Here is a 25953-nt window from a genome sequence, read left to right as displayed (position 1 = left end):
GAGTCTGCTTCCATGAAGCACACAGCAGTGAGGAGGGGGTGGGAGGACCCCACACACAGTTGGGGTTGGAGAGTCTGCAAGAGGAAATGAGGATTGGCTTTTGGAAAGGAAATCAACAGTCTGTTATAAATCCTGATGCTGTTCATTTAGCTCTCAAGGAGCTCGAACTGACTCTTACACTGAGTGAATCCCCAGGCTGGGAGCTAGGGGAGATGTAAGAGAATCAATACTTGGCCCTCACCGGCATCTCGCTTATAGTCCAGCTGTTGAAACCAGACTTGTATTACTTGCTTTTATTACTATTATCATTTGTTGGCTTTTTTAAATCGTAGAAAATACTGAAAGGAATCAAGAAAAGCCAGAATCGCCCATAACCCATCAAGATAGCTACGGCTAACATTTTTGTTTATTTTCTTCTAATCTAGGCCTGTTTTCTAATTGTTGCATTTTGTGCAAATTATCTCCTCATTCATACATTCAACAGCCATGGAGCTGAGTGCTGGTGCGCGTGGTTCAGAGTTTCAGTGTACAGAGGAACAATTCCATTGTTGCCCACAGTGGTTGAATAGGTGAAGCTTCACCTGGGTCTTGAAGTCTATTTGAATTAGGGAAGAGTGTATAAGAATTGCCTTCCAATGAGAGGAGGGGAATGTCCCAGGAACAAAGACAGGGCAGGGAGGGGTGGGGGAGAAGACTGGTGCATATTGGGACGCCAGAGGGAAGGAGTCCGTGGTAGGGAAGATTCTAGGTGTAGTGGATATGCCGGTCCAGCATTCATCCCCACTTCTGATAATAACACCCAATTTTACTTTTGGGGAGTCACTCCTCCACTGACAACCCTCAGCTCCTCTTTGAGTGTAGCTAATCCCGTCTCCTTTGTTTGGAAGTGGTCACATGATTGAGTCTGGCCAATCAGAACACCATATCCCTCCGGCAGGTGATTGGCTCAGGGTTGGGCACATAATTAGATCACGCTAATCAGGACCACTGAGACTCAATTCCGTTTGTTGGGACCATCTGGATCTGAAGCTAATAGGATAAGGCTTAGTACTGCTGGTAGATGTCTTGCTATCGTGAGTGGAGAGGCTACATGAAAATAAAGCCAACAGGGTAAGGAGTAAAACCAAGAGAGAAGGATTAACGGAGTCCTGAGGATAATATCTGAGCTCCTAGATCTGGTGGTACTTGAAGCCTATGGCTCCTTTGGATTGTCCAGTTATATGAGCTAATAAATTGCCTTTTTTGCTTAGGCCAGTTTCAGTTAACTTTCTGTCTTTTGCAACTGAAAGTTCTAATACACTTTGCAGCCTAGAGTAATGGAAAAAGTATCAGACTTAGGATCAGTAGGGCTCTGCTCTGTCTCTAACCAGCTGTGTCCTTGGGCAAAAACCATGTCATCTGTCCAGGGCTCAACTCCTCTCTAAAATGAAGGAAATAATATGTGCCTCTTGGGTGAATGACAGTGCTTTTTGAACTAAAGGGAAATAAAAATGTAGAGGATTCTTATGAAATTGCAGGGATAATTTTAGGAAGGAAATTCCAGAATGGCTTAAAAGGCCCCTAGTCTAAAGGTAAACTTGGATGCTGCAAGTAAGTGCCAGGTGGCGATCTAAGTGAAGTGGGACCAAGTACAAGAAAGACCATAGATCTCCTGGTCTACCTTTTCCCCTTTGATAAATACATGAGACAAAGGAATATTATTCTAAGAAAAATGGCAGCACAAACATGATGCTAATGGGCAACTGACACTAGCCTCAGGATCACAGATGATGGGAGTGGGGGGCCTGGAAACCTGGTCTGTGCAAGTCTCATCTGGAACAGGCAGCCTCTTCTTGACTTTAGCCAATCTGCCACATGCCACACAGCATATCTAGCTTTCCCACATTTTCAAGGGAACCCAGAAATCCACACAGCCTGAACAAATGGAATTGAGACACATTGGTTTTGATTGGCTGCCTCATCTTGAAATATCTTAATTTTTTTTTTAAAGATTTTATTTATTTATTTGACAGAGAAAGACACAACGAGAGAGGGAACACAAACGGGGAGTGGGAGAGGGAGAAGCAGACTCCCTGCCGAGCAGGGAGCCCAATGCAGGACTCGATCCCGGGACTCCAGGATCATGACCTGAGCCGAAGGCAGTCGCTTAACCAGCTGAGCCACCCAGGCGCCCGAAATATCTTAATTTTCAAACGTTGGTTCATGCTATTGGTTTGTTTGTTTAGCACTCTGTGAGCCACACACAGCTCGTCTATCTGTGAAACGGAGCCCTGGGAATGCTAGTTTGTTATCCCTTGTGGAGGTGCCAAGATGAATCTCAGTTGGAAGGATGAGAGAGGGTGGTTAGCAGGGAGAAATCCGTGCAAAACCAAGGGATAGGCAGAAAGTTCATGCAGGACGACCTCCATCTTCTCCTGAAAAGCAACTCCATAAATATTCATTCAATCCACACATCAACCCTACAGGATAAGGCAGGTTGATTCCATTATGTAGATGAGGAAACTGAGTCTCAGGGAGTGCCCACATCCACAAGCTACAAAGTAGCTCCTCAAGGCAGCACTCCTTACCTCCTTGCTGGTGGTACCCAAGTCGGAGCTGACTTTGAAGTTCACTAAGAAGCTCCAAGACATCCCAAGGAAAATGGACCCTTTTGCTTAAAGGATGCCAACCTGGCTTTGTAACCCACTGTATCTCCAGTTGCCTTTTAGATCTCTTTGCCTTAAAGTGAAAGTAAGCACAGGGCAGCACTTCTCTGATGATGTGGCAGCCAAGGGCGTGCACCGTTCAGAACTCCTTCAGGAGAGTCTGCTTCGAAGAACATGTTTGACTGACAGTCCTGGGTCCTGCCCCTCTGGCTCCACCAGTTTGCCCCAGCCAACGACTGACTCAGTGGGAGTGCTAGTGCAGGCCCGCTACTGGCCGGCCTGGGACTCCTCTTAGAGCCTCCTTTGGCTTGGGAACTCCCCATCAGCATGGCCTGAACTTTCTTCAAGCTACACTGCTGTCTGAGGCTCTTCCTGCCCAGTCATCCTTCGCCCTCACCTTTCACAGCTGTTAGGCTGGCACTGCAGGCTGACGACTCTCCTGCCTACTCCAGCTCCCTTCCCTTGTATCTTTCACCGGCATAAATAAGTAAATCCTCAGTAAATCTTGTGCAGGTTCGGACGTGTCCTGGCATCTGCTTCTCGGAGCATCTGAACTAACACAGATGACTTCCATTTTGTGGAAGGAGCTAAATAAGTCTCTGACCATCCAAACTTACAGTTTATCTGCTATCAAGGAAATAGGGGGTTTCACACTGTAACGGTGATGCCCAGGGGCCTTGGAGTCAGAATGATCAGGGTGCGAGTCCTGCTGGCCGGTGATCTGACTGTTAGGAAGTTTCTTAACCCACCCTGAGTCTCTACTTCCTCATCTGTTGAATCCGTGATTCTCAACCGGGAGCGATTTTGTCCCCCACCCCCACCCCCCCAGGGCTATTTGGCAGTGTCTGGAGACATGTTTTGGTTCAAACAACTGGAGGAACTAGGGGAGAGGGGGTTATTGCTACTGACACCATGTGGCTAGAGGCCAGGGATATTGCTGAATATCCTGTAATGCACAGAGCAGCACCCCCCAACCCCCGCGCGTGTGTGCGCGTGCACACACACACCCCAAAGAATGATCCAGCCCAAAATGTTCATCCATAGTGCTGGGGTTGAAAAACCCTGGGGTAAATGGAAATGATAATGGTAGCTAATTCAAAATGCTGTCATGAGGCACCTCTGGAATCGTGTGTTCAATATCTGCCATTTCTACTTTCCCCCACACCCCTGCAAACGCCACAGGGCAGGGACCAGATGATTCTAGAGCAATGTTCTGTATCACCAATGACTCCAACATGGAAGTGCTGAGTAAATTATTATGAATTGAAATGTTTATGAGTGCAAATCAACAAATGGTTACTGTCATTGTCATCATCATCATCATCATCATCATCAACGCTATCTTCCCAGCACCTGGCTCAATGCCTGGGGCATAATTGGTCCTCTATATTTGTTGAATGAATGAATGAATAAATGAGAAATGAAGGCATATTTACTCATTAACCACTTATTTATGTACTTTGGAGAGATATTGGAAAGTCTTGGGAAAGAGGCCCAGGCTTTTTATTTGCAAAGAGGCGTTTTGTTCATCAAAGAAATGACTTTAAAGGATGAGACCTCTGCCAAGCCGGAGTCAGGGGGCCTGAGTCAAAGTCAAGTAGAGTTTAGGACGCACATCTTGCTCGGCTTAGGCAAAAAAGGAAAACGGGCCAGGCTTTGTGCGAACTCGCTGTGAAACAAGAGCTGTTTTCAGGGCCCAGGAACACGCTCTGTCCCATGTTTAATTTCTTCCATCTGTCTGGTATCTGACCTCTGCTGCACTCGAAGGCATTGCCACACATTGTCTGCGCACGTTCCCATATAAGGTGATCTCTCTCTTTCTCTTCCTCTCTTCCCCTCTCCCTCTCTTTCCAGGGGTTGGCCGGCTTCCTCCACCCCTGCTCTCCCTCTCTTGGCCTTCCCTGGCAGGCTCTGCTGTGAGGATGGATAGCTGGAGAGCGGGAAGGGGCAGGGGGCTGCCAAGGAATGTGGCAGGTTTATTTTCGTTCCGGCTGCATTCTTTGCCAGGCCTGCAGGCCCCAGCCACTTGGGGATGTCACATGCTGATAAGACTGTGGGGGTGACTGAGAGCTGTTGTTCAAATCTGCAACACCCCAGGTGTGAGCCATCGGCACGAAGTGGGGGGGGCAGAGACTGCGAGGTCATGGAACTCACCTTTTCCCACTGCCTGTGCCTGATTTCCAGAAAGAAGAGTTTGATCCTTCAGAGAAGCAATTGCAGGAGTTGAGATTTGTAACCACTGAGACCCAGCTCTGGGCAAAACCCAACGTTTGCAGTGGAGTGGAGTCGAGCCAGGTCAGGCTGAAATTATTAGCTGTGTGACCTTGGGCAGGTTGCCTGACCTCTCTGACTCTCAGTTTCCTTATCTGTCAAAAGAGTATCAACAAATCTACTCGATACTATTCTAGTGTTATAATGAAATGTAAACTCAGTAAGGGCAGGGATTATTGTCAATTATGTTCACTGTTGTTTCGCCAGCACCTAGAATAGTGCTTGGCACAAAGTCAGTGTTCAAATATGCATTGAATGAATTAAATGAGAAAAGGCTTTTACGTGCTCAGCACCCAATATCTGATAGCTGTTTCTATCTATTTAACAGCAATAGGTGTTTATCAGGCACCTATTAAGTGCTGGGCCCTGTGAGGTGCTGGGGACACAGCTGTGAACAAGGCTGACAAGGTCCTTGCCCTCAGAGACCTTATATTCTAATGGGACATACAATCAAGTAAATTAAGTTCAGAGAGTACTAAGTGCTATGGAAGAAATTTATAAAGGGATATGGAAGCAGTGTGTTTTTTGAACATTTTGACTGTGACTCACAGCAAGAAATACGTTTATTGTGTGACCCAAAGAACACACATGCATTTTTATTAAATTGAAATAAAACCTTTGCAAAACAATCGTGGTAGAGTGTCCGCAAAGATGTCTGCCAACAATTTAGCAAACATCATTTCTGGTATGCATATGCCACTCCCTGATCCAAAGGTAGAGTCCCTTTCTTCTTTCCTTGAATCAGGGAAGGTCTTACGACTTGCTTTGACCAACGGAATGCAAAGGAAATGACACTGCGTGTTCTGGGTCTCCGCTTTAGGAGGCCTGGTGGCTCTCACTTTCGTGTTCTTGGTACCCCTGCTGCCGTGTAAGGAAGCTCCGGTCAGACCACTGCCTGACAAGAGACCACAAGGAGAAAGAGCGTCCACGTGAAGGAGGAAGCAGCAGGAACTGAGGCCCTGGAAAGGAGGGGAGCTCTCTTGGATGTTCTAGCCCCACATGAGCCCCCAGCTGAATTGGGCTGCAAGCTGACCCTAGCATATACCGCGTGGATCAGAAGAACTGGCCAGCTGAGCCCGGCTAACCCATAGCCTTGTGGGGAAGAAAAACCGTGTTGTTTTTAAGCTCATAAATTTGGAATGGTTTGTGACACAGCAAAAATATTTCTGACACAGTAATGTTTACCTTATTCTGCGTGATATTTTCTATTCCACTTAGTTTCCTCCTTCTGAGTGAGGAGGCAGAGCCAGGCCGGGGCAAGATCAGGGTGAAGAACAGCCAGGCAGAAGAAACAACAGTGCCAAAGTCCTGAAGCTGGGACGGGTTTGGTGTGTGTGAGCCACAGAAGGGAGGCCGGTGGTTGGGGAGTAGAGAGAGGAGGAAAGCCGGGAATGAAATTAGGCCTCATGCCCTGAGCTGAAAGGAACAAAGCCTGGAAGACTTAGCATGGATGGTTGACCTCCCAAGGTCTGCCCATCCTTTATTTCTAATTGAGGTGAGATTCACACTGTATGAAATTAACCTTCTTAAAGGGAACAATTCGGGCGACACCAAGTACATTCACAATTCTATGCAACTACCACCTCTATCTCCAGAAGATTTCCATCCCCCCAGAAGGAAATCCTGTATCCATTAAGCAGGTGCTCCACATTGTCCCCTCCCCTCAGCCCCTGGCAATCACCAGTCTGTATTCTGTCTTTTGGGTTTGCCTCTTCTAGATACTTCCTATAAATTGAATCACAGGATATGTGGACTTCTGTGTCTAGCTTCTTTCACGTGACAAAATGTTTTCAAGGTTCATCAATGTTGTAGCATGGGCCTATACTTCTTTCTTTTTATGGCTGAATAATATTGTGCTGTATCTTTATACCACAATTTGTTTAGCCATTCATCTGTTTGCCCATCGTTTTAGCTCTGTGATTCCATCTATCTATAGCACACTTATAGACTTTGATTTGACGTCATCAGCCCAGAAGGGAGAAAAGTTCTTGGCAACATGAAGGAGAAGGCCAGTTTGTGCCCTGCTGATCTTGGCCTTTACTTGTCTCCTCCCATCAACCTTTTCCTGCGTGATTCGGAGCTTCCCGATGGCCCAAAATGCATCTTTACTGCTGGTTACCCTTAAATACTCCCCCTGAATTCTAAAAATACACCAACACTCAGCTGGGAAAAAAAGAACTTGAAAGGCATTTGAAATGAAAATATACTTTTTTTTCCCATCATGGGCCAAGTGTTTTCTCTGTCCTCCCCCTCTGTGATTCCAGGGTAAGCACTTGGATTTTAAATCATTAGCCCTACCTGGATCAGAGAAGACTTTCCTTGGCAAAGCCCCTGTAGGCAGAGAAAGCCAGACAGCACGTTAACACTGGCCCTCCCACACAGAAAATCCCTTTGCCTCCTGCTTCAGTGGTCTGATTTATGGTCCTTCTTTCAGACTCTGCTGAGCCGGTTTCGAGCCAGTTTAGTAGGTTGGTGAAAATGGCTTTGGGATCAGGCTGACACTGTCTGAATCTTGGCTCAGCCAGCTACTCGTGTGACCTTGGGCCCTCTAGTAACTCTCCAGGCCTCAATTTCCTTAATTATAAAATAGAAAAAACAATACTGTCCTCACAGACTTGTTGTGAAGATTAAATGAGACGATATGGGTGTGGACAGAGCGCTGAAATGAAATTAGGCCCAACTCCATGGGATGCCTGGAACTTCAGCTAGAGAGCCAGGGGAGCTTGAAGACATGGGAGTAGTTCGGTTGACCTCACCAGGCCTTCCTGCCCATCACTTGGATTGTGTAATTCAATATATAATTCAATTTATAATTCATTCAGTCTGCCCCTCCAGATCCCCACTCCACCATTTTCTTCCTGGCTCTGTGTCCTGGGAGCCCAGTCTGCACCGATGACCTCAAGGGGTCTGCCTTCCCCCTTTGGCACCCTATTGGGTTTAGCCAATGAGAGGCCAGGCGGGAGATCAGAGGGTCGAAGGAGAGTGAGGTCAAGACTGGCTGCATCTAATGGGTCCTGTTAGGCAACCTTCTCCATACAACCACTCACTCTGTCCGGCTTCTGGTACCTGTTCCCTTCTTTTGCTGCATCAGCCTTCAGGCAGCAAGGCCTGCTTTTGTTGCTGGTTCTTTTGTTAGTTTTCCTCAACCCTGCCCGTATCTTTATAAATGCTCTTGATATTTATCAAAATAAAAGAGCATATAAGAGCTTTATTAAGCTCTTCTCAATTGCACAGACTGTGCCATCTTTATCCTGCTAGGAAGCTGACAGATACAGAGATGAGCCATTTTAGTCCACCTCTCAGATTTGCAAGAGGAAGGACATTGTTTTATAATCAACTGAAATCCAAGTCCGAGATCCCAACCTGTCATTATTGGGCATTTCCTTCTCACACATATCCTGGGGGTTGCCAAGTCCCTGGGCTCTTATGCGGGGGCAAAGCTTCGGGGAGTCACTTGCAGTCTTCTGTCACTGGCCCATCCTGGTGACTCCTTGATCACCCACCCATCATCCCAGACTGCCTGGTCCTTTCAGGTTCAATATTGTCGATGCTTCCATGTCAGGCCTGGGACAAAGAGTTTTGGCCACACCAGAAGCTACTGGATTCATGATGTGGCTTCCTCATCTTCTTCCCTTCTTAGGAGCTGCCCCAGAATGATCAACCTATGATCCTTTCTCATTCTTCTTAGCATCTCTCTTTTCTCTCCTTACTTTGGAAGGAACTCCTCTCTCCGCTTCCCCCCTCGAGGACAACCAGTATAATCTCCCCCAAAGACTTCAGACCTTTACAAAAGGCAGGAAGTACGACTTCTGATTTCAGCCTGCAAATCTCAAGGCAATGCAAATTGTTTCCAGAGGAGGAGAAACAGAAGGAGTACACACATAAATTAATATTTTAATAAATTCTGACACATATGTGAAGTATTTAACTGAGTTCCTGACATACAGTAAGCACCCAGTAAGTGATGACGTGATTATTATTTGAGCCCTGTAGAAATGTTAGGTGTATCCTGTATCTCAATCCATACTTGTACCCAAGGACTTCATATGAATTGCGTACTATTTTGACCCCTCTACATTGCCCATTAATCTCATGAAGTCCATTAAAAACTGTTTTACAAAAATGTAGTACCACGCACGCATTTAACAAGACCTCTGGAATCTCATCCATCCAGTTGAATGTTTCACATATTATTTATATTTTCACCTTTTAGGAAAGCACATTCTGCTACTAAACATACCCACAAGATTAAATTGCCAGAGCCAAGGCAATTTAGGGTATATGTGAAACCCAATTCAGGTTTCTGTTTAAATTCAATTTCTTTCCTTGCCTAGTAACCTAGATGGCAATGGCATTAAGTGACAATTAATGAATAGCAGAATAACCCACTTCTGAATTTGTTCCTGTGTCTGGGTCATTTTTCCCAGTTTTAAAAGAATGAGATAAAGTGGGCAGTGTGCAGAGTAGCCCCAGATGGGATAGCATCTTGAAAACTGGCATTCTCTGAATACTCATGCAGAATCCAGAAATATCTCATGGTCAGGATGAAAGGTCTAAATTTAATACCAAAAACAGAAAATTGGCTTGTCTTCCCCGTACTCTGCACAGGAAAGTTCTTGTTTGGAAGTTCTGAAATGAGAAGGGGCTGGAGGCATTATGTTCACAGCATCCTCAGATTTTTGTGGAGACCTGGGGAGTCTGCTGATATCTCAAGACCTCACTTGGCCCATGACGGAAGCCTGCAGTGAAGAAAGATGATTTGTTGGGAGGAAATTGGGGAGAAGGTTTGCACTGATACGGTACTCCCCAGAATAAGTACAGGCTCATTTCTTCCTCTTCTGGTTTTGCCTACCCAGCTTTTAAGATTTAACCACCTTCCCTGACTACTGTAGGAGACATCTGTTGTTATTGTTTGCACTGCATCTCTACCTCTGGTAACAGAATCCAGTTCTTCCTTTTTGGGAGTAGCCCCCCCAGACTCATCTATCAGAGTCATAGCAATTGATTCAAGAATGGCCTGACACACTTGAGACCAGTGAGGGAATTTGCTGGAACTATTGGAGAAAAGATTCTAGTTTCAGCGAGGCTGCTAGGCTGGAAGAGTGTAAACCTCTTGCTACTAGCAGCCCATTCAGAGGAAAGTGGAGATAAGAGACAGAGAAATGGAGGGAGAAAGAATATCAAGATGATGACCTAGATCAAGCCATACCTGAAGGTAGAATATCCTTGGACTTCACAATTGCATGAAATAATGACCCTCTCGTTATTTTAATTTTGTACTTAACTGGTCTTGAAAAATACACTTGACCAGGAGTGATTTTTTTTTTCTCCTCTGAATAACCAGAGCAGAAGTTCACAACCCTGGATGGCCTTGCAGTATCTACAAGGTTAAGTAAGGGAGTTGTAAGGGGCAGCTTTTAGTTTCTCTCCCCTCCTCCACACCTGTCCCCACCCTCTTCTCCACTAGAGGCTGGTGAACTTTTAAAGCACATTTCCATGTAACAGCATCTTCTTATCAGAGGGCTTCAGGTGAGAAGCAGATTGGGTATTTTAGTGTTTTGGTAGCAAGGGATAAGTAGGTTTCAACAACAGTTTGTTGTTACAACCAAAAACTGCTAAGGAATCCACAGCTTCGGTTCTGTGGTCTACAACCATGAACACCCAAGATGCTAAAATTAACAAGAATTCAGCGGAAAAGACAAACCCAACAATGAATGACCACCCACCTCCCACTTACCCATGCCCCTGCTCATCTGACTTAGCCAATGGAAGTGCTTTATCCAGGGATGCCTGGGTGGCTCAGTTGGTTAAGCGTCTGCCTTCGGCTCAGGTCATGATACCAGGGGTCCTGGGATCAAGTCCCACATCGGGCTCCTTGCTCAGCAGGGAGCCTGCATCTCTCTCTCAGCCTGCCTCTCTTTCTCACTCTCTCTCTGACAAATAAATAAATAAAATCTTAAAAAAAAAAAAAAGGAAGTGCTTTATCCATAAGACAGTGGAGTTATGTACACGGATGTTCATAGCACATTGTTCAGTATAGCCAAAAAGTGGAAACAATCCAAATGTCCATCAACTGAGGAATGGATGAACAATGGAATATTACTCTGCCACAAAATGGAATGAGGTTCTGATACATGCTACAACATGGATGAACTTTGAAAACATTATACTAAATGAAAGAAGCCAGACACAAAGAGCCACATACTTATGATTCCTTTTATATGAAATGTCCAGAAAAGATATAGTCATGGAGAAGGAAAGCAGATTAGTGGTTTCCAGGGGCTGTGTGGTGGCAGGTTTTTTAAAAATTGGGAACTAGGAGATGATGGCTAAAGGGTATGGGCTTTCTTTTTGGGGTGATGAAGATATTCTATGATTAGATAGTGGTGATGGTTGTACAACTTCGTGGATATGCTAAAAGCCATTGAATTGTGTACTTTATTTTTTAATAATAATTTCTTAAAACTTGAGTGTTGTTGACACACATTGTTACATTGTTTTCAGGTATACAACATGGTGCTTCAAAATCTCTATATGTTATGTTATGCTCACCGCAAGCATAGCTACCATCTGTCACCATACATCACTATTACAATATCATTGACTGTACTCTCTATGCTATGCCTTTTATTCCCCTGACTTATTCATTACTTAACTGGAAGCCTGTTTCTCCCACTCCCTTTCAACTATTTTGTCTAACCACCCCCAACCCCCCCCTCCCTCTGGCAACCACCACTTTGTTCCCTGTATTTATAGGTGTGATTTGGCTTTTTGTTTGTTCATTTGTTTGTTTTTTTAGATTCCACATATGAGTGAAATCATATGGTATTTGTCTTTCTGAGTCTGACGTATTTCACTTAGCACCCTACCCTTTAGGTTCATCCTTGTTATCCCAAATGGCAAGATCCCATCCTTTTTCATAGCTATGTGATATTCCAGTGTGTGTGTGTGTGTGTGTGTGTGTGTGTGTGTGTGTGTATCTTCTTTATCCATTCATTTATTGATGAACACTTGGGTTGCTTCCATACCTTGGCTATTGTAAATAATGCTGCAATAAACATAGGGATGCATGTATCTTTTTGAATTAGCATAAATTATATACCTTAAATGGGTGAATTGTATGTATGTGAATTACACCTTGATGAAACTTTTTTTTTTTAAAGATTTTATTTATTTGACAGAGACAGCAAGAGCAGGAACACAAGCAGGGGGAGCGGGAGAGGGAGAAGCAGGCTCCCACCGAGCGGGGAGCCCGATGTGGGACTCGATCCCAGGACTCTGGGATCATGACCTGAGCCGAAGGCAGCCGCTTAACAACTGAGCCACCCAGGCGCCCGAAACTTTTTTTTTAAATAGAGTCAGGGTAGGGGTGGGAATCTTTCAGAAAGACTATCTCATATAACTGGACTTCCCTTCAGCTATTAAAAATGTCAAATACAGTTCAGCCAAGAGACATCTTTGGGGGTTTACAAGGAAGACTCAATATAGCATCTAAGAGGAAAAAAAGTCTTCATGTGGGTGGCTTGACTTGGAATGTAATCAGCCTTCAGTGTTGTGGAATTGTTGCCGAGAAGTTCTTCTTGGACTCTTCATGAGTCCACTCAAGGTTTTATTTTAAATGAATGAGGGGGTGGTAAGTCTTCCTTTGACCTGTATCTGGGTCCTATAGATAGGCTAACATGAGCAGGCTTCTCTATGTCTCTCTTTTTCGGTTCAAGTTGGAATATAAGCTTCTCAGTATATGGATCCCAAGAAGCATGCTGACTGGCCTCAGATTCTTCCTTGTGTTCCAGAGCAACCACATTAAGCATAAAATCCATTCAAGTTTGCGTGCAAAGAGGGGATTCCATTGCTTACTCCAATTTACCCAGGATTGCATTCTCAGAACTGAAAATTACCGTGTTTCTATAATAGTTGCAGCAGGCAGAGGAGGAACCAAAAACTACCCAATAAACCACTCTTATCTCTTTCTACATCTGTAGACTCTGTAGAAGGAGCAAATCTAACCATCTTGTTTTTTAAAAAGCAGGGGGGAAAAGGTAAAATGTCCTTAGCTCTTCCAGGGTCAGGCACTGTTCTAATTACTTTACCTGTATTGACCTCTTAATCCTCACATCAGCCTTTGAGGAAAGTATTATTAGAGCCACACTTTATAGGCAAGATCAGGAAAGCCCAGAGAGGTGAGGCTGCAAACTGGCAGACCCAGGTTTCAAATCCTGGTGGCCCAGAGAATCTCCTAATACACCCACCATCAGTTAATTATGCAATCCCTTATATGAATCTTTTATTGTTTCTCCCAAAGTTATTTAAATTATTTAGCTTTTCAAGGTTTTAAGTGTTGCCTCCTCCAACTCCTCAGGAGTATCTGTGAGCTGGAAGGGGTCTTCGTTTTCCTCCAAGTGCTCCACAGGATGCCTCTGCTTGATAGTTCAATAGTCAGAAGGCAGCCAGCAATGGATTCATCTTGCAATGTTCTGTTCCCTGTGCCCGAAAAAATATCCACGTGGCTAATTTTCACTGATCCTTAAACATCACTTTGTCTGATGGAACCTTTCCTGACCATAGGGTCCCTTCAGACCCAAATAAACTCGGGATACTTCATCTGGACTCCCCCATTATTGGGCCCTTTTATGATAGTATTGGAGTTGCCTTTCAATCGTCTCTTTATCCACATTAGACTCTGCTCCTTGAGAATAGGAGCCCTGTAGTAATTCCTGGCTTCCTTTGCATCCCCAGCAGCCAGCACAGGGCAAGGCAAATAGGAGATGCCTCATAAGGAATTTGAACATTATGAGAAAACATAAGGAATTGTTTCCCTTTTTGTTTGTTTTATTTTGCTGTAAGACTGATGCTAGGGGCGCCTGGGTGGCTCAGCTGGTTGAGCGCCTGCCTTCGGCTCAGGTCATGATCCCGGAGTCCTGGAATCGAGTCCCACATCGGGCTCCCAGCTCAGCGGGGAGTCTGCTTCTCCCTCTGACCCTCTCCCCTCTCATGCTGTTTCTCTCTCTCACTCTCTAATAAATAAATAAAATAAATAAAATCTTTAAAAAGACTGATGCTAAATCTGTAGTTGGTTTCTTCCAAGATGTTTGAACAGGCAACTAAGTTTTCAGGGCGTGAGGAATTTCATTTTTTTCCTTCTCATATTTTCCTTGCCAGCTGACATCACGAAGTACAGTGGTCTCCAGTCCTCACCGTAGCTCAGGGCCCGTAAACGCACTTTGCAAGTGGGCGGGGCACCTCACTTTGCCCAGCCAGGTATTTTGGCTCCAGCGCGCGCCCGCAAGGGCCCCACGGAAACGCCCCGGCCCACCCGCCGGAAGTGACGTAATGCCACGGCCTAGCAACCGTTGCCAAGGAGCTCGTCTCTAGGAACCCTGTAGAGCCTGGATGCCTCCTGCGGGGGGGAAAAGTGGTTTCTTGAGGAGAATTTGAGGTAATCTCGCCAACACGCGCTCGAAAACTTCCCCGAACCCCCCCAAAAGGAAAGAACTCCCTCCTCCTCCCCTTCCCAGTGCAGCACCTTCGCCAGTGGAGGGTCGCCGCAGTTAAGACCCCAACGCTGGGGTCGGTGCCTGCCGGGCCTCGCGGGGTTTCGGGCCGCTCCGCCGAGGGTTGAACGGTCGGGGAGCCCAGATCACCCCCCCCGCGAGGTGTCTGGGTCGGATGTGGGGTCCCCTGTCCCGAACCCCAGGGGCGGGGGGAACACTATTTTTGGGAATCCCAAGAGGCTGCTGGTCCAGCGCTCATGCCGGCCTGGGATCAGGGCAGCGTCGTTTCTGTCCCGAGTTGTGCCAGATAAACGTACGTCCTGGTTTTAATTCTTCCCCCACCCCCGTGGGCTCTTATGTGGGTAAGTGCTCGTGAATTAGTGTGGCGACTTTCCGCTGGTAGAGGGAGAGTAATTGCTTTTGCTAATTTTAGAGCGCAGAGCCCACTGGGCATAGACAACCTACCTGTTGAGTACATCTTTGTCCTTAGCGGGTAACCATCTGAAAGCTGGTGGGCACCTAGGGGGGAAACCCAACTAGTTTCTTTTCCTCTCCTGGTACGTTTTACTCGTTTATCCAAGTTGTTGTTTTTTTTTTTGTTGTTTTTAAAGGGAAAAAAAGTATATGTGTGTGTGTATGTTATATATTATATACATATAATTTCTAAATCATTAAACTTATATATGTAAGTGAAGGTTATGACGTGGATTTTTACTTAAAATATTTTTAACAGTGAAAAACTTGCATCTCCAATGTGGATTTTTATTTAATTTATGAAAAAGTTTTCCTTTTGTAGATTAAAGGAAACCGCAAAATTTTAAAGCACATTGCTTATCCTTTCTACTATCTTTTGACTTATTTTTTTAACAATAATAATCATTTGTTCATAATTTTACATGTAATGTTTTCCAAATATCCAGCTCCACCCACCCAATTTAAAAAAATCTATTTCAGAGCAAAATGCATGCAGCCCCAACTAATGTCTTTGATAAAATAGCATCTATTCATTTCTTAGTTAAAAATTATTAAGGAGCACTGAAGTAATTTTTTCTTTATTTCTTTTTTTAGCAGTTCATTTTTTAATTCCTTTTTTAAATGGCTAGTTTAAAAAATTGCCTGCCTGCAAAATTTCTACCACTTCTTCCCATACTAAACAATTGATACCTTCATGCAGGAAACACTAGGAACCTTGGTAAAGCTGCTTCAGCTTTTTTCAGATATTTAATTTTTCCAAAAAGTTATGATCACCACCAACCGACTTAGGCTTATCTTTCTTTTTCTGACCTTGGGCCTGTGAACACATTTATCCAGTCTATAGAAGAAGTCACTGTTTTGATGCGGTGGGTATTCACAGATAGAATTAGGCACAGATAGGTCCTCACAGAATTTACATTCTAGTAGAGAAGAGAAAATGTACATAAGTACTAGTACAAAACAGAAAAGTAACTCTAGGAAAGCAGTGCAGATAAAGTGTGGTTAACTTGGAGGGCAGGTGCTGCTGCCGTTATTCTGATGGAGAATGTGGGAGATAGCTTGAGAATGACTTCCTGGAGGAACGCGCATTTGGAGGGCAGATCTTGAGAGACCGTTAGGATTTGCACCTGTGGAGATCAGGCGAGGAAGAGTCTTTCTAGGCAACAAAACAGCATTAACTGAAGACAGAGGTAGAGAAACTAGGGAGCAGTAACTTTCAGTCGGGTGAAATTTAGAACAGTGAAAGGTAACAATTTGGAAATAAAGGTGGGAAAGCTAAATTGAGTTAGATCTGAAAAATCAAAATTCAAGAAGTTTGGATTTTATTTTGTGAGCAATGAGAATCATACAAGTGATTTGGAATAGGAGAGGCCGGGGCCAGAAAACTGGAGGCTGTTACCTTATTGAAGGCACAGGGAAATGGGCCTGAATTACTCGACGGTGGCAGAGTCGATGCCTACAGCCCATAACATCAATGGGTGAAGAGTGCTTGGTGGAGGAAACCAGAACAAAACCAAAGAATGCACATCCAGGCTAAAGCTTGCGACCTCCGCTCAGCTTCGTTTGGGTGTGGCTGTGCACAAATGTGTGCCCAGGGTTGCCAGATCTGATTTTGAAGAGAAACTGGATGTCTGGATTTAATGTAAAAAAAATCTCCCACTTTTTTAAACATGGGCTGCTAATTAAAAAAAAAAAAAATTAGAAGCATGTCTGTAGCCTAACAAATTTTTACCCCTGGGTAGTTGTAGAGCTGAATGGGAGAGATGTTAATGTAGGTGGGATTTATTATTTGTCCATGTGAATTCAGTGTTAATTCAGATGATGGCTATCTTACCAGATGTATATGCAAAACATTTGGTATTCAATATTAGCAGTATACTGTAACATTCATAATAAAGTATTCACATTCTGATTTCTTTCAACAAAATACCCCTTTTCACAGCATTTTGTATGCCATGAAGAATTATACTCTTCATTCCTACTTCCTATAAACTTAATACTGATTTTTTTTCCATAATGTTTGTTATCAGTATTGAGGAATTTTATCTCTATTTTTAGTTATGACCTAATTATGAGTGATCAAATCAAATTCATTGTGGACAATCTCAATAAGGAGCCTTTTAGGAAGAACTATAATTTAATCACATTTGATTCCCTGGAGCCAATGCAACTATTGCAAGTTCTCAATGATGTTCTGGCTGAGATTGACCCAAAGGTAAGAGTTTTCTCTTTCTTGTGATGAAAAGGATAGCAGGAAAGCCATTTTTTGCCTCTAAATATCTGTGAGTCTTGGGCCTTATTTTCCATGCCTATAAAGTAATAATAAATGATCTTTAAGATTTTTCTACTAGCTTAAAAATTAAATTATCTGCTTGTACCTTATTTAGAAATTATTTCTCTACTCCAAACATAAATTTATTTGGTCCTGGAATGAAAATGCTTTTACAGAGGTTTTATTGTATTGCAAGTTAGGTTATGTCTCTTATATACTGGTCTTTTCCACTGGATACTTTTTAACCTTGACATTCTTAATACAAATCCTGATCTGACTTGTATGTACCCTCACTTGGAATCTGGGGGCCTCCATACTTAATCTGTTTTATGAAGAAACCATTGTGCCTGTTATACTCTAAGAGAACAATTTTGTCAGTGAGTTTAAATATGGTTCTTTGTTAGATATACAACAATAACATATTTTTTCAATTTCTTTATCTGTTAGCAAGTTGTTGATATCAGAGAGGAGATGCCAGAGCAAACAACCAAAAGGATGTTGAGCCTTCTTGGTATCCTTAAATATAAACCTCCAGGAAATGCCACAGACATGTAAGAATTTGATCACGTGTTGCTTTCTTAAAGCTATGCTTGAATATCTAAACTTTCATGGGCTACAGTCAGTCTTTCTAGGCAATACCTGGTCTCTCTGTCAATGGCTTTAGAACGTCACTGAGTTTCAAAATAATCTTGAACTTTTAATATTATATTGTCATGTAGAAGTCTTAAGTGGGTCAGTTTTTCCCCCTAATCAAAAAAGTCAGGCAAATCTCACTGTTCCATTTTATCATTTATCATTTATCTGCCATCCTAGATAAAAACAATCACTTAAACTTGCCTGGTCAATGAAGTATTAAGGTAGACTGTACCAATTAATGGTTACAATACAACCTCCCCATATAGTCCAGTGATATATTCGCGCCTAATTTTATGTTTATTGTTGATATACAGAATGACTTTAGAATAGCCTTGGTTTTTTTTCTTTTTTTTTTTTTTAATGGTCATGGAAGGGACGCCTGGGTGGCACAGTCAGTTAAGCGTCTGCCTTCGGCTCAGGTCATGATCCCCGGGTCCTGGGATCGTGTCCCGCATCGGGCTCCCTGCTCCACAGGGAGCCTGCTGCTCCCCCTGCTTGTGCTCTCTCTCTCTCTGGCAAATAAATAAATAAAATCTTAAAAAAAAAATAGTCATGGAAAGCCATCAAGAAATTGTAAATTAGGGTTTGAGATTTTATTTCTTTTCAAGGTTTATTTGTTAATAAGCGGGGGGAGGGGGGTTGATCACCTGCACGTGTTTATTTTCTTTTTATAGGAGTACCTTTCGTCAGGGTCTGGTGATTGGAAGTAAACCTGTAATTTACCCAGTGCTCCACTGGCTTCTTCAGAGAACTAATGAACTGAAGAAAAGAGCGTATTTAGCTCGTTTTTTAATAAAACTTGAGGTACCAAGTGAGTTTCTTCAGGATGAAACTGTGGCTGATACCAGTAAACAGGTATACAATACACAAATGGTATTTTTAAACTATCTGTAATGGATGTCAAGGTGCACATGTTCAAATACCTGTTACTCTCTTTAGCTTATTTGCTTCTCTGTATTTCCAGGTGGCATCTAAAGGTAAAATGGTTATTAATAATGTTCAACTGTAATCAGGTATGAAAATACTGACTTTTTTTTAAGATTTTATTTATTTATTTGACAGAGAGAGACACAGCGAGAGAGGGAACACAAGCAGGGGGAGTGGGAGAGGGAGAAGCAGGCTTCCCGCGGAGCAGGGAGCCCAATGTGGGGCTCGATCCCAGGACCTGGGATCATGACCTGAGCTGAAGGCAGACGCTTAACGACTGAGCCACCCAGGCGCTCCGAAAATATTGGCTTTTGCACACAAATACTATTTCAGTGATAGAGGTATATAGATAGAAAAAATCCTGAGATTAGGATTTTAGAATAATTTATTAAGAATTGTGCGTAGAGGGCGCCTGGGTGGCTCAGTCGGTTAAGCGACTGCCTTCGGCTCAGGTCATGATCCTGGAGTCCCGGGATCAAGTCCCACATCAGGCTCCCTGCTCGGCGGGGAGTCTGCTTCTCCCTCTCCCCCTCCCCCTGCTTGTGTTCCCTCTCTCGCTATGTCTCTCTCTGTCAAATAAATAAATAAAATCTTTAAAAAAAAAAAAAAAAGGAATCTAAAAAAAATTAAAAAAAAAAAAAAAAAAAAGAATTGTGCGTAGATAGGATTTTGGGTTTGGGACTGCAGAACACTTTGCTGATCAGTTAGATGATTATACAATTTGTCATCCAAATCAGAGAGAAAGGGACTATCATAATAATTACATGAACGCAAAGGTATAAATTCACACTATCCTGGACAAATCAGGACCTGTGAGCCCCTGAGAGGATTTTGTATAGGCAAAGAAGCTAGGCTTGAGATCTCAAAAGGACTTCCCAATCAGGCAGAAGGTAGAGAAAGCGCCAGGAGTTTGAAATCTCAGTGTACTTTCTCCTAGAGTTTTAGGATGATATTGGGTCCTGGCCTTACAGTCTTAAAGCTCTTGACTACTTTTGGGGCACCTTGGTGGCTCATTCGGTTAAGCGTCCAACTCTTTGTTTGGCTCAGGTCATTATCTCAGTGTCTTGAGGTCAGGCTCAGGCTCAGCCCCGAGTCTGCTTGGGATTCTCTCCCTTTCCCACTCCCTCCTCCTCTGCTCCCTCCCCTCCCCACTCACAAGTGTGTATGCTCTCTCTCTTTTCCTTAAATAAATAAATAAAATCTTAAAAAAAAAAAGCTTAAAAAAAAAAAGTTCTTGACTGCTGAGGATTCTGGCTGGTCTGGATCTTGGTCCTGGGATTTCAAAGCACATTCCTGATCAAAGACTATGGAAAGAAGGGATTCAGGTTTAAGGTTTCAAAGGACTTTGATTTAAAAAAGTGCCCCTGTTTAGCCCTTTGTGCTTTTATTCTATGCTATATACATAGACTGATTTGTGCAGTTTGTTGTGAATAGTTTGTCGGTCTATCCCAATAGATTATGAGGTGCGTGAAGACAGGTATCATGTCTTATCCATCATTGTTTTCCTTCAGTTTTGTAGAGTTGCTTCTATACTGTATGTCCTCAAAATTGGGATTGAATCAGAACAATCAAAACTAAATGTTTTTTCACCCATATATTTTGTTGTTTTGGATAGCCGTGGCAGTCACTCAAAATAGAGTCAATATTGATCTCTTAAGACATTTTGGGTGTTGAAAGATTTATGTAAATAATCATGTCAAATGTTACTAGTAGATTTCATGGGAGAAGTACAGCAGAATGAGACTACCCCAATTCCTCCATTTGAAGGCTTTACATAATGTAAGAAATAGAGAAGTGTAAATGTAAAATATTTTCTCCTTCCTACACTCCCTCGTCAATAAACCTGATAAAAACTAATTCCTCTGGAAGAAGTTTATTAATAGCTTTTACTAAATATGCACAGATAATTAATGGAAGAATTAATGATAAAGACATGTTTATTCTTGAAACATATCTGAGGTGTAAATCTAAAATGACTTATACATTTACCCAGTCAGTTAGCACAGAACCTAATAAAAAATGTATGTTGTCTTTCTAAATGAGGAGTTTTAGAATAAATGATTTACAGATTTGTAGGATATGATCAGTCAAGAAACATATTAATTTCCTGTCATTGCTCACAAAAAAATACTAACTTTAAAGAATTTTGGGTAAGAGTTGTAATTTTTTTCATTCATTCAGCTACTTTTTATTGAATATATCAGTTATGCATCATGCTAGGCCCCAGGGATACTAAATTATACAGGATAATAGTATTCTTTTTTTTTTTTTTAAAGATTTTATTTGACAGAGACAGCGAGAGAGGGAACACAAGCAGGGGGAGTGGGAGAGGGAGAAGCCGGCTTCCCGCGGAGCAGGGAGCCCGATGCGGGACTCGATCCCAGGACCCCGGGATCACGACCTGAGCCGACGTTAAGGCAGACGCTTAACGACTGAGCCACCCAGGCGCCCCAGGATAATAGTATTCTTGTCCTCTTGACTCTCGCTGTCTAATGGAGGGAGACAGACAAGTAACTAGGCAATTAAAATTTTACATGATTTTTATTCTGATATCATGACACTCTGATCTAGAATAGGTACAGGGCTAGAGAAGTCTTCTCTGAGGATGGTGGTATCCATGCTGAGACCTGACAGATGAACTGAAATTATCCAGGTAAGGGGTGAGGAAGCCATAAAGTATTCTCAGAAGGAATGGGGTGTGTAGACTGGAGGTGAGAGCATAGAATATTCCAAGGATTGAAAGATCACCATAGCTGGAGTATAGAATGTGAATTAGGGGAACTAACCAGAGAGGAAGCTCGAGAAGTACTTAGTGACCAGATTATACACACCTACTTTTTTTTGTGTCTTATATAAATGTTTAAGGATGTATTTTTAATGCTATTATATAATGATTTAAGTAATCACTGTAAGTTAATCAATAACCTGATGAAGAAAAGTCTACTGGATCTAGTCATTAGTTTATAATTTTTTAATTTGTCTTTTAGTATGAAGAGCTAATGGAAGCCTTTAAAACTTTGCATAAAGAATGTGAGCAACTCAAGACATCTGGATTTTCTACAGCAGAAATAAGAAGGGTAAAGAAAAGAAAATATAGTAATATTTTTTTTTTAGATTTGAATATTAGTTTTCCCATTTTTGTTTTTAGTTAATTCAGTATGAGTCTTAAAACTATATGGGAGCTGGGGCGCCTGGGTGGCTCAGTTGGTTGGGTGTCTACCTTTGGCTCGGGTCATGGTCCCAGGATCCTGGAATTGAGCCCCGCATTGGGCTCCTTGCTTGGCGGGGAGCCTGCTTCTCCCTCTCTCCCCTGCTCGTGCTCTATCTCTCGCTCTCTCTCTCTCTCAAATGGATAAATAAGATCTTAAAAAAAAAACCAAAACTATATGGGAGCTAGTGATAGCAAGTGGCAGATTTTCTTTTGTCCAACCTTTGCTAGTTCTTTACTGAAGAAATTAATGATACCAAGGTAAATTCATAATGAGTTCTTATGTACTATATAGACTACTACCATGGATTAAAAAAGATTACATTTTGGGTCTTTCTCTCTCTCTCTCTATATATATATACAGTAAATATCTATTATATAAAGTATAAAATATATATAATAGAAAATAGAGACGAGAACAAAGAAGAAAAAACCATTCAGTTGCTATCCTTTCAGACTTTGTGTGTATGTTTGTGTTGGTGAGTATTTGGGATCATGCTGTACATAGTTATTTGTATCTTGCTTTTTTAATCATTGCATATATTCACATTGTTATCTTTCTAAATATGATTTTTTTTTTTTTAGATTGGGACTTGGGGCAGAGGGAGAGGGAGAGAGAGAATCTTAAGTAGGCTCCACACCCACAGCCTGGAGCGCAACATGGGGCTTGTTCTCACGACCCTGAGATCATGACCTGAGCCAAAATCAAGAGTTGAATGCTTTACCAACTGAGCCACCTAGGCACCCCCTAAATATGATTTTCTTTTAATTTGGGGGGGGGTGAGGCAGAGGAAGAAGAAGAGAGAGAATCTCAAGCAGACTCTCCACTGAGCTCAGAGCCTGATGTGGGGTTTGATCTTATGACCCTGAGATCATGGCCTGAGCTGAAATCAAGAGGCAGCCACTTAACCAGCTGAGCCACCCAGGCACCTCTAAATATGATTTTTAATGACTAAATAATTTTGCATAGTATGGATAGGTTAACCATTTTTGGTTTCTTATTTTATTTTTTGCTATTATAGGTAATGCTATGCTTATCGTATACATAAATTTATTTTGGGGTATCTGTAATTGTTTCCTTAGGATAAATTTATAGAAATATTAAAACATATGAAAATTTGGGGGACTTTTGACACATGTTTCTTCATGGTCTTCAAAAACAATTTAACCTTTTCACCAGGCATATAACTTCTTTCCCTAAACACGTGCTAATTCCACTTTCGTGAATTTTGTATTTTTAGAATTCCTGAGTTATCCATGTCATCTTTATCTTCTTAATTAGGAAACAGTAGAAGTTGCTTGCTCAGGGAGGCCTTCCCTGATTCCCTAGATGGATTAGTTATCCCAATTCTTTTTGTTTTATAATACTCATCACCCTTATAGTTACTTTAATGTCTGTTTTCCCAATTATCTTTATTCCCTTTTAGGGCAAGGGCCATGTCTGTCTATCTTGTTCATCACTGTATCCCCAGTGTCTATCACAATGCCCCGCACATGTAGGTTCTCAATGAGAGTTTGTTGAGTGTATTAGGAATGAAAGATGAGCTTACATTTAGTGGGGGCGAAAGACCCATAAATAGGATACTTACAGTATGAAGGAACAGTGATGGACATTCATCCACTATTCCTCCGTTATGTCATGTGAATAAACTGAAATGATAAAATGACTGAGAGTCTGTCATTTTATTTTCATTATTCTTGAACATACTCTTTTTAGAAAATATGACAAGCAAGAATAGAAAATAATTCACTCATAATCCCACACTGTAGACATAAGTACTATTGACATTTTAGTGAATATATTTAAATCTTTTTCTTTGTATTGTACTATAAGTGTTGTAATCTGCTTCTTTCAGGTAATGTCATATCATGAGTTTTTCTGTCATTAAACGTTCTTCTGCATAATTTTTCATGACTTTCATTGTATTGTGCCATAGTTTATTTAATAATTCTCAGGCATTTGGTAATTTACAAATTTTAGATATGACTAGCATCTGCGAGACTCCTCATAGAGAAGTCTTTGACCTTCCATGCATATTTTATTAGGACAAATTCCCAGACATGGAGTTACCAGGCTAGATGGTATATATGTTTTTGTTTTTGTTTTTTAAGATTTTATTTATTCATGAGAGATAGAGAGAGAGAGAGAGAGAGAGAGGCAGAGGCAGAGGGAGAAGCAGGTTCCCCGCGGAGCAGGGAGTCTGCTCCTCCCTCTGACCCTACCCCCTCTTGTGCTCTCTCTCTCACTCTCTCTCAAATAAATAAAAAATAAAATCTTTAAAAAAACATCATAGCCTTAAAAATAATTTTGATGGAAAATTGACAGAATATATAGTTGGGTATTTAACAGAGCAGATGGGATGTCAGCAACTGTCGTTCATGGTTTTAGGCCTGTACACTTTCCATTATAGAAGACTTTTGAAAAATCGTGTGCCCATATTTGGAATCAGAACACAAATGTGCTGGTTGGCAGCTTTACCTTGCTATATTATAACCTGTTTTGGTTGCTTTTCTGAATGAACACTAAGCTGCCAAAAAAAATTATCCTGTATAAAGAACCCTAAGGGGAAATAAAAATACCCTTTATCCAAAAGAGGATCTTTGTTCCTTAATGATCTGGTTATAAGTAGTGAAGACGGTCGGGGCGCCTGGGTGGCTCAGTCATTAAGCGTCTGCCTTCAGCTCAGGTCATGATCCCAGGGTCCTGGGATCGAGCCCCGCATCGGGCTCCCTGCTCCACGGGAAGCCTGCTTCTCCCTCTCCCACTCCCCCTGCTTGTGTTCCCTCTCTCGCTGTGTCTCTCTCTGTCAAATAAATAAAATCTTAAAAAAAAAAAAAAGGGAGTGAAGACGGTTGATGCACAATCATATGAAAACTTTATTTGAAATCTACAAAGAATGCTTTTTCTTATAATGTCTCCGTGACTCCTTTTTAGGATATCAGTGCAATGGAGGAAGAAAAGGATCAGCTCATTAAGAGAGTTGAACGTTTGAAGAAAAGGGTAAGGCAAGAATTAGCACTGTAAGACTTTGGCCCCAAGTCCCAAGGACTTGCAAAGATTTAGGAATAGAAATAAGGATTAAACAAGGCATTGGTGTACATCTGAGGATGGACTCAAATGACATTGACAGAAAGGGAATCTCCCTAGGCAGTAGCCCAGAACTTTTAAGGACCTGGAGTATGGAACTTTACTGTCATCTCTAGGGAGTACTGTTTGCCAAAAAGAAATAAGTGGATGTCTGAGTCACGTGACATGCTAATTTCTTTTAACTTGACAGTAACATGTACTACTTAATTCCCTTACTGTAGGTGGAGACAGTTCAGAATCATCAACGGATGCTTAAAATAGCAAGGCAACTTCGAGTTGAAAAAGAGAGAGAAGAATTTCTTGCACAACAGAAACAGGAACAAAAGAATCAGGTATCCTCATAAAAGTTTATATTCTCATGATGAAAGAAATAGTAAATTTGATCATTCAAATATAAAGAAAAAAGAATTCTACAATTGTAGTTTATGTTTCCTTTTGTTAACATGATGGAATACTCTTAAGAGGATTTTGTGGCACCAATAGCAATAATACTACTTTTTGGGTTCTGTACCCGGTATGTATCTATATACTACCTTTTGGCCTATGCTTAACTCATGTTGACCCAACATGAGTTGGGGCATTCATTGTAATGTTAAGCATTAAGATTAACTGCTGATAAAACTGGTAGAATCTCTAAAGGGTGTCCTGAGATTCTGGTGCTATGAGAATATCCATTTATACTACTGATCATGGTATCCACTAGAATTTATTACCGTGGCAAATAAGCAAATCATGAAAAGGCTCAAAATCACCCATACTCCACATTTTTAGACTTTGCCTTAAAGAAAAAACAATTTGGCTCGAAAGGATTACTTTTATTAAAAATCTGTCTTAAAACTAAGGAGACTTATACATTAAAAATATACTTCAAATCAGCTCCATTTCCTACTCAATGAGATGTTTGACTCTTTTGGAACTTGATTTGGCATCATGGTAGTTCC

General features: G+C 42.1%; 1 protein-coding gene across 2 annotated transcripts in view; it reads left to right on the top strand.

The window, feature by feature from the left end:
* The window catches only part of IFT81 (intraflagellar transport 81), a 185084-nt gene that overhangs the window by 89089 nt on the left and 70042 nt on the right, over positions 1-25953 (top strand). For both annotated transcript variants that reach the window (XM_021698603.1, XM_021698601.1), the window contains exons 3-8: positions 16940-17096; positions 17601-17704; positions 18464-18644; positions 21704-21793; positions 24860-24925; positions 25234-25344. In XM_021698603.1, the coding sequence (XP_021554278.1) occupies positions 16953-17096; positions 17601-17704; positions 18464-18644; positions 21704-21793; positions 24860-24925; positions 25234-25344 (696 nt within the window). In that variant the 5' untranslated portion in view covers positions 16940-16952. The remainder of the gene's footprint in view (positions 1-16939; positions 17097-17600; positions 17705-18463; positions 18645-21703; positions 21794-24859; positions 24926-25233; positions 25345-25953) is intronic.

Source organism: Neomonachus schauinslandi, chromosome 14 (genome assembly GCF_002201575.2).
Source record: "Neomonachus schauinslandi chromosome 14, ASM220157v2, whole genome shotgun sequence".
Taxonomy (NCBI): Eukaryota; Metazoa; Chordata; class Mammalia; order Carnivora; family Phocidae; genus Neomonachus; species Neomonachus schauinslandi.
Note: the sequence above shows the minus strand (reverse complement) of the source record. Positions and strands in the feature narration are given on the sequence as shown.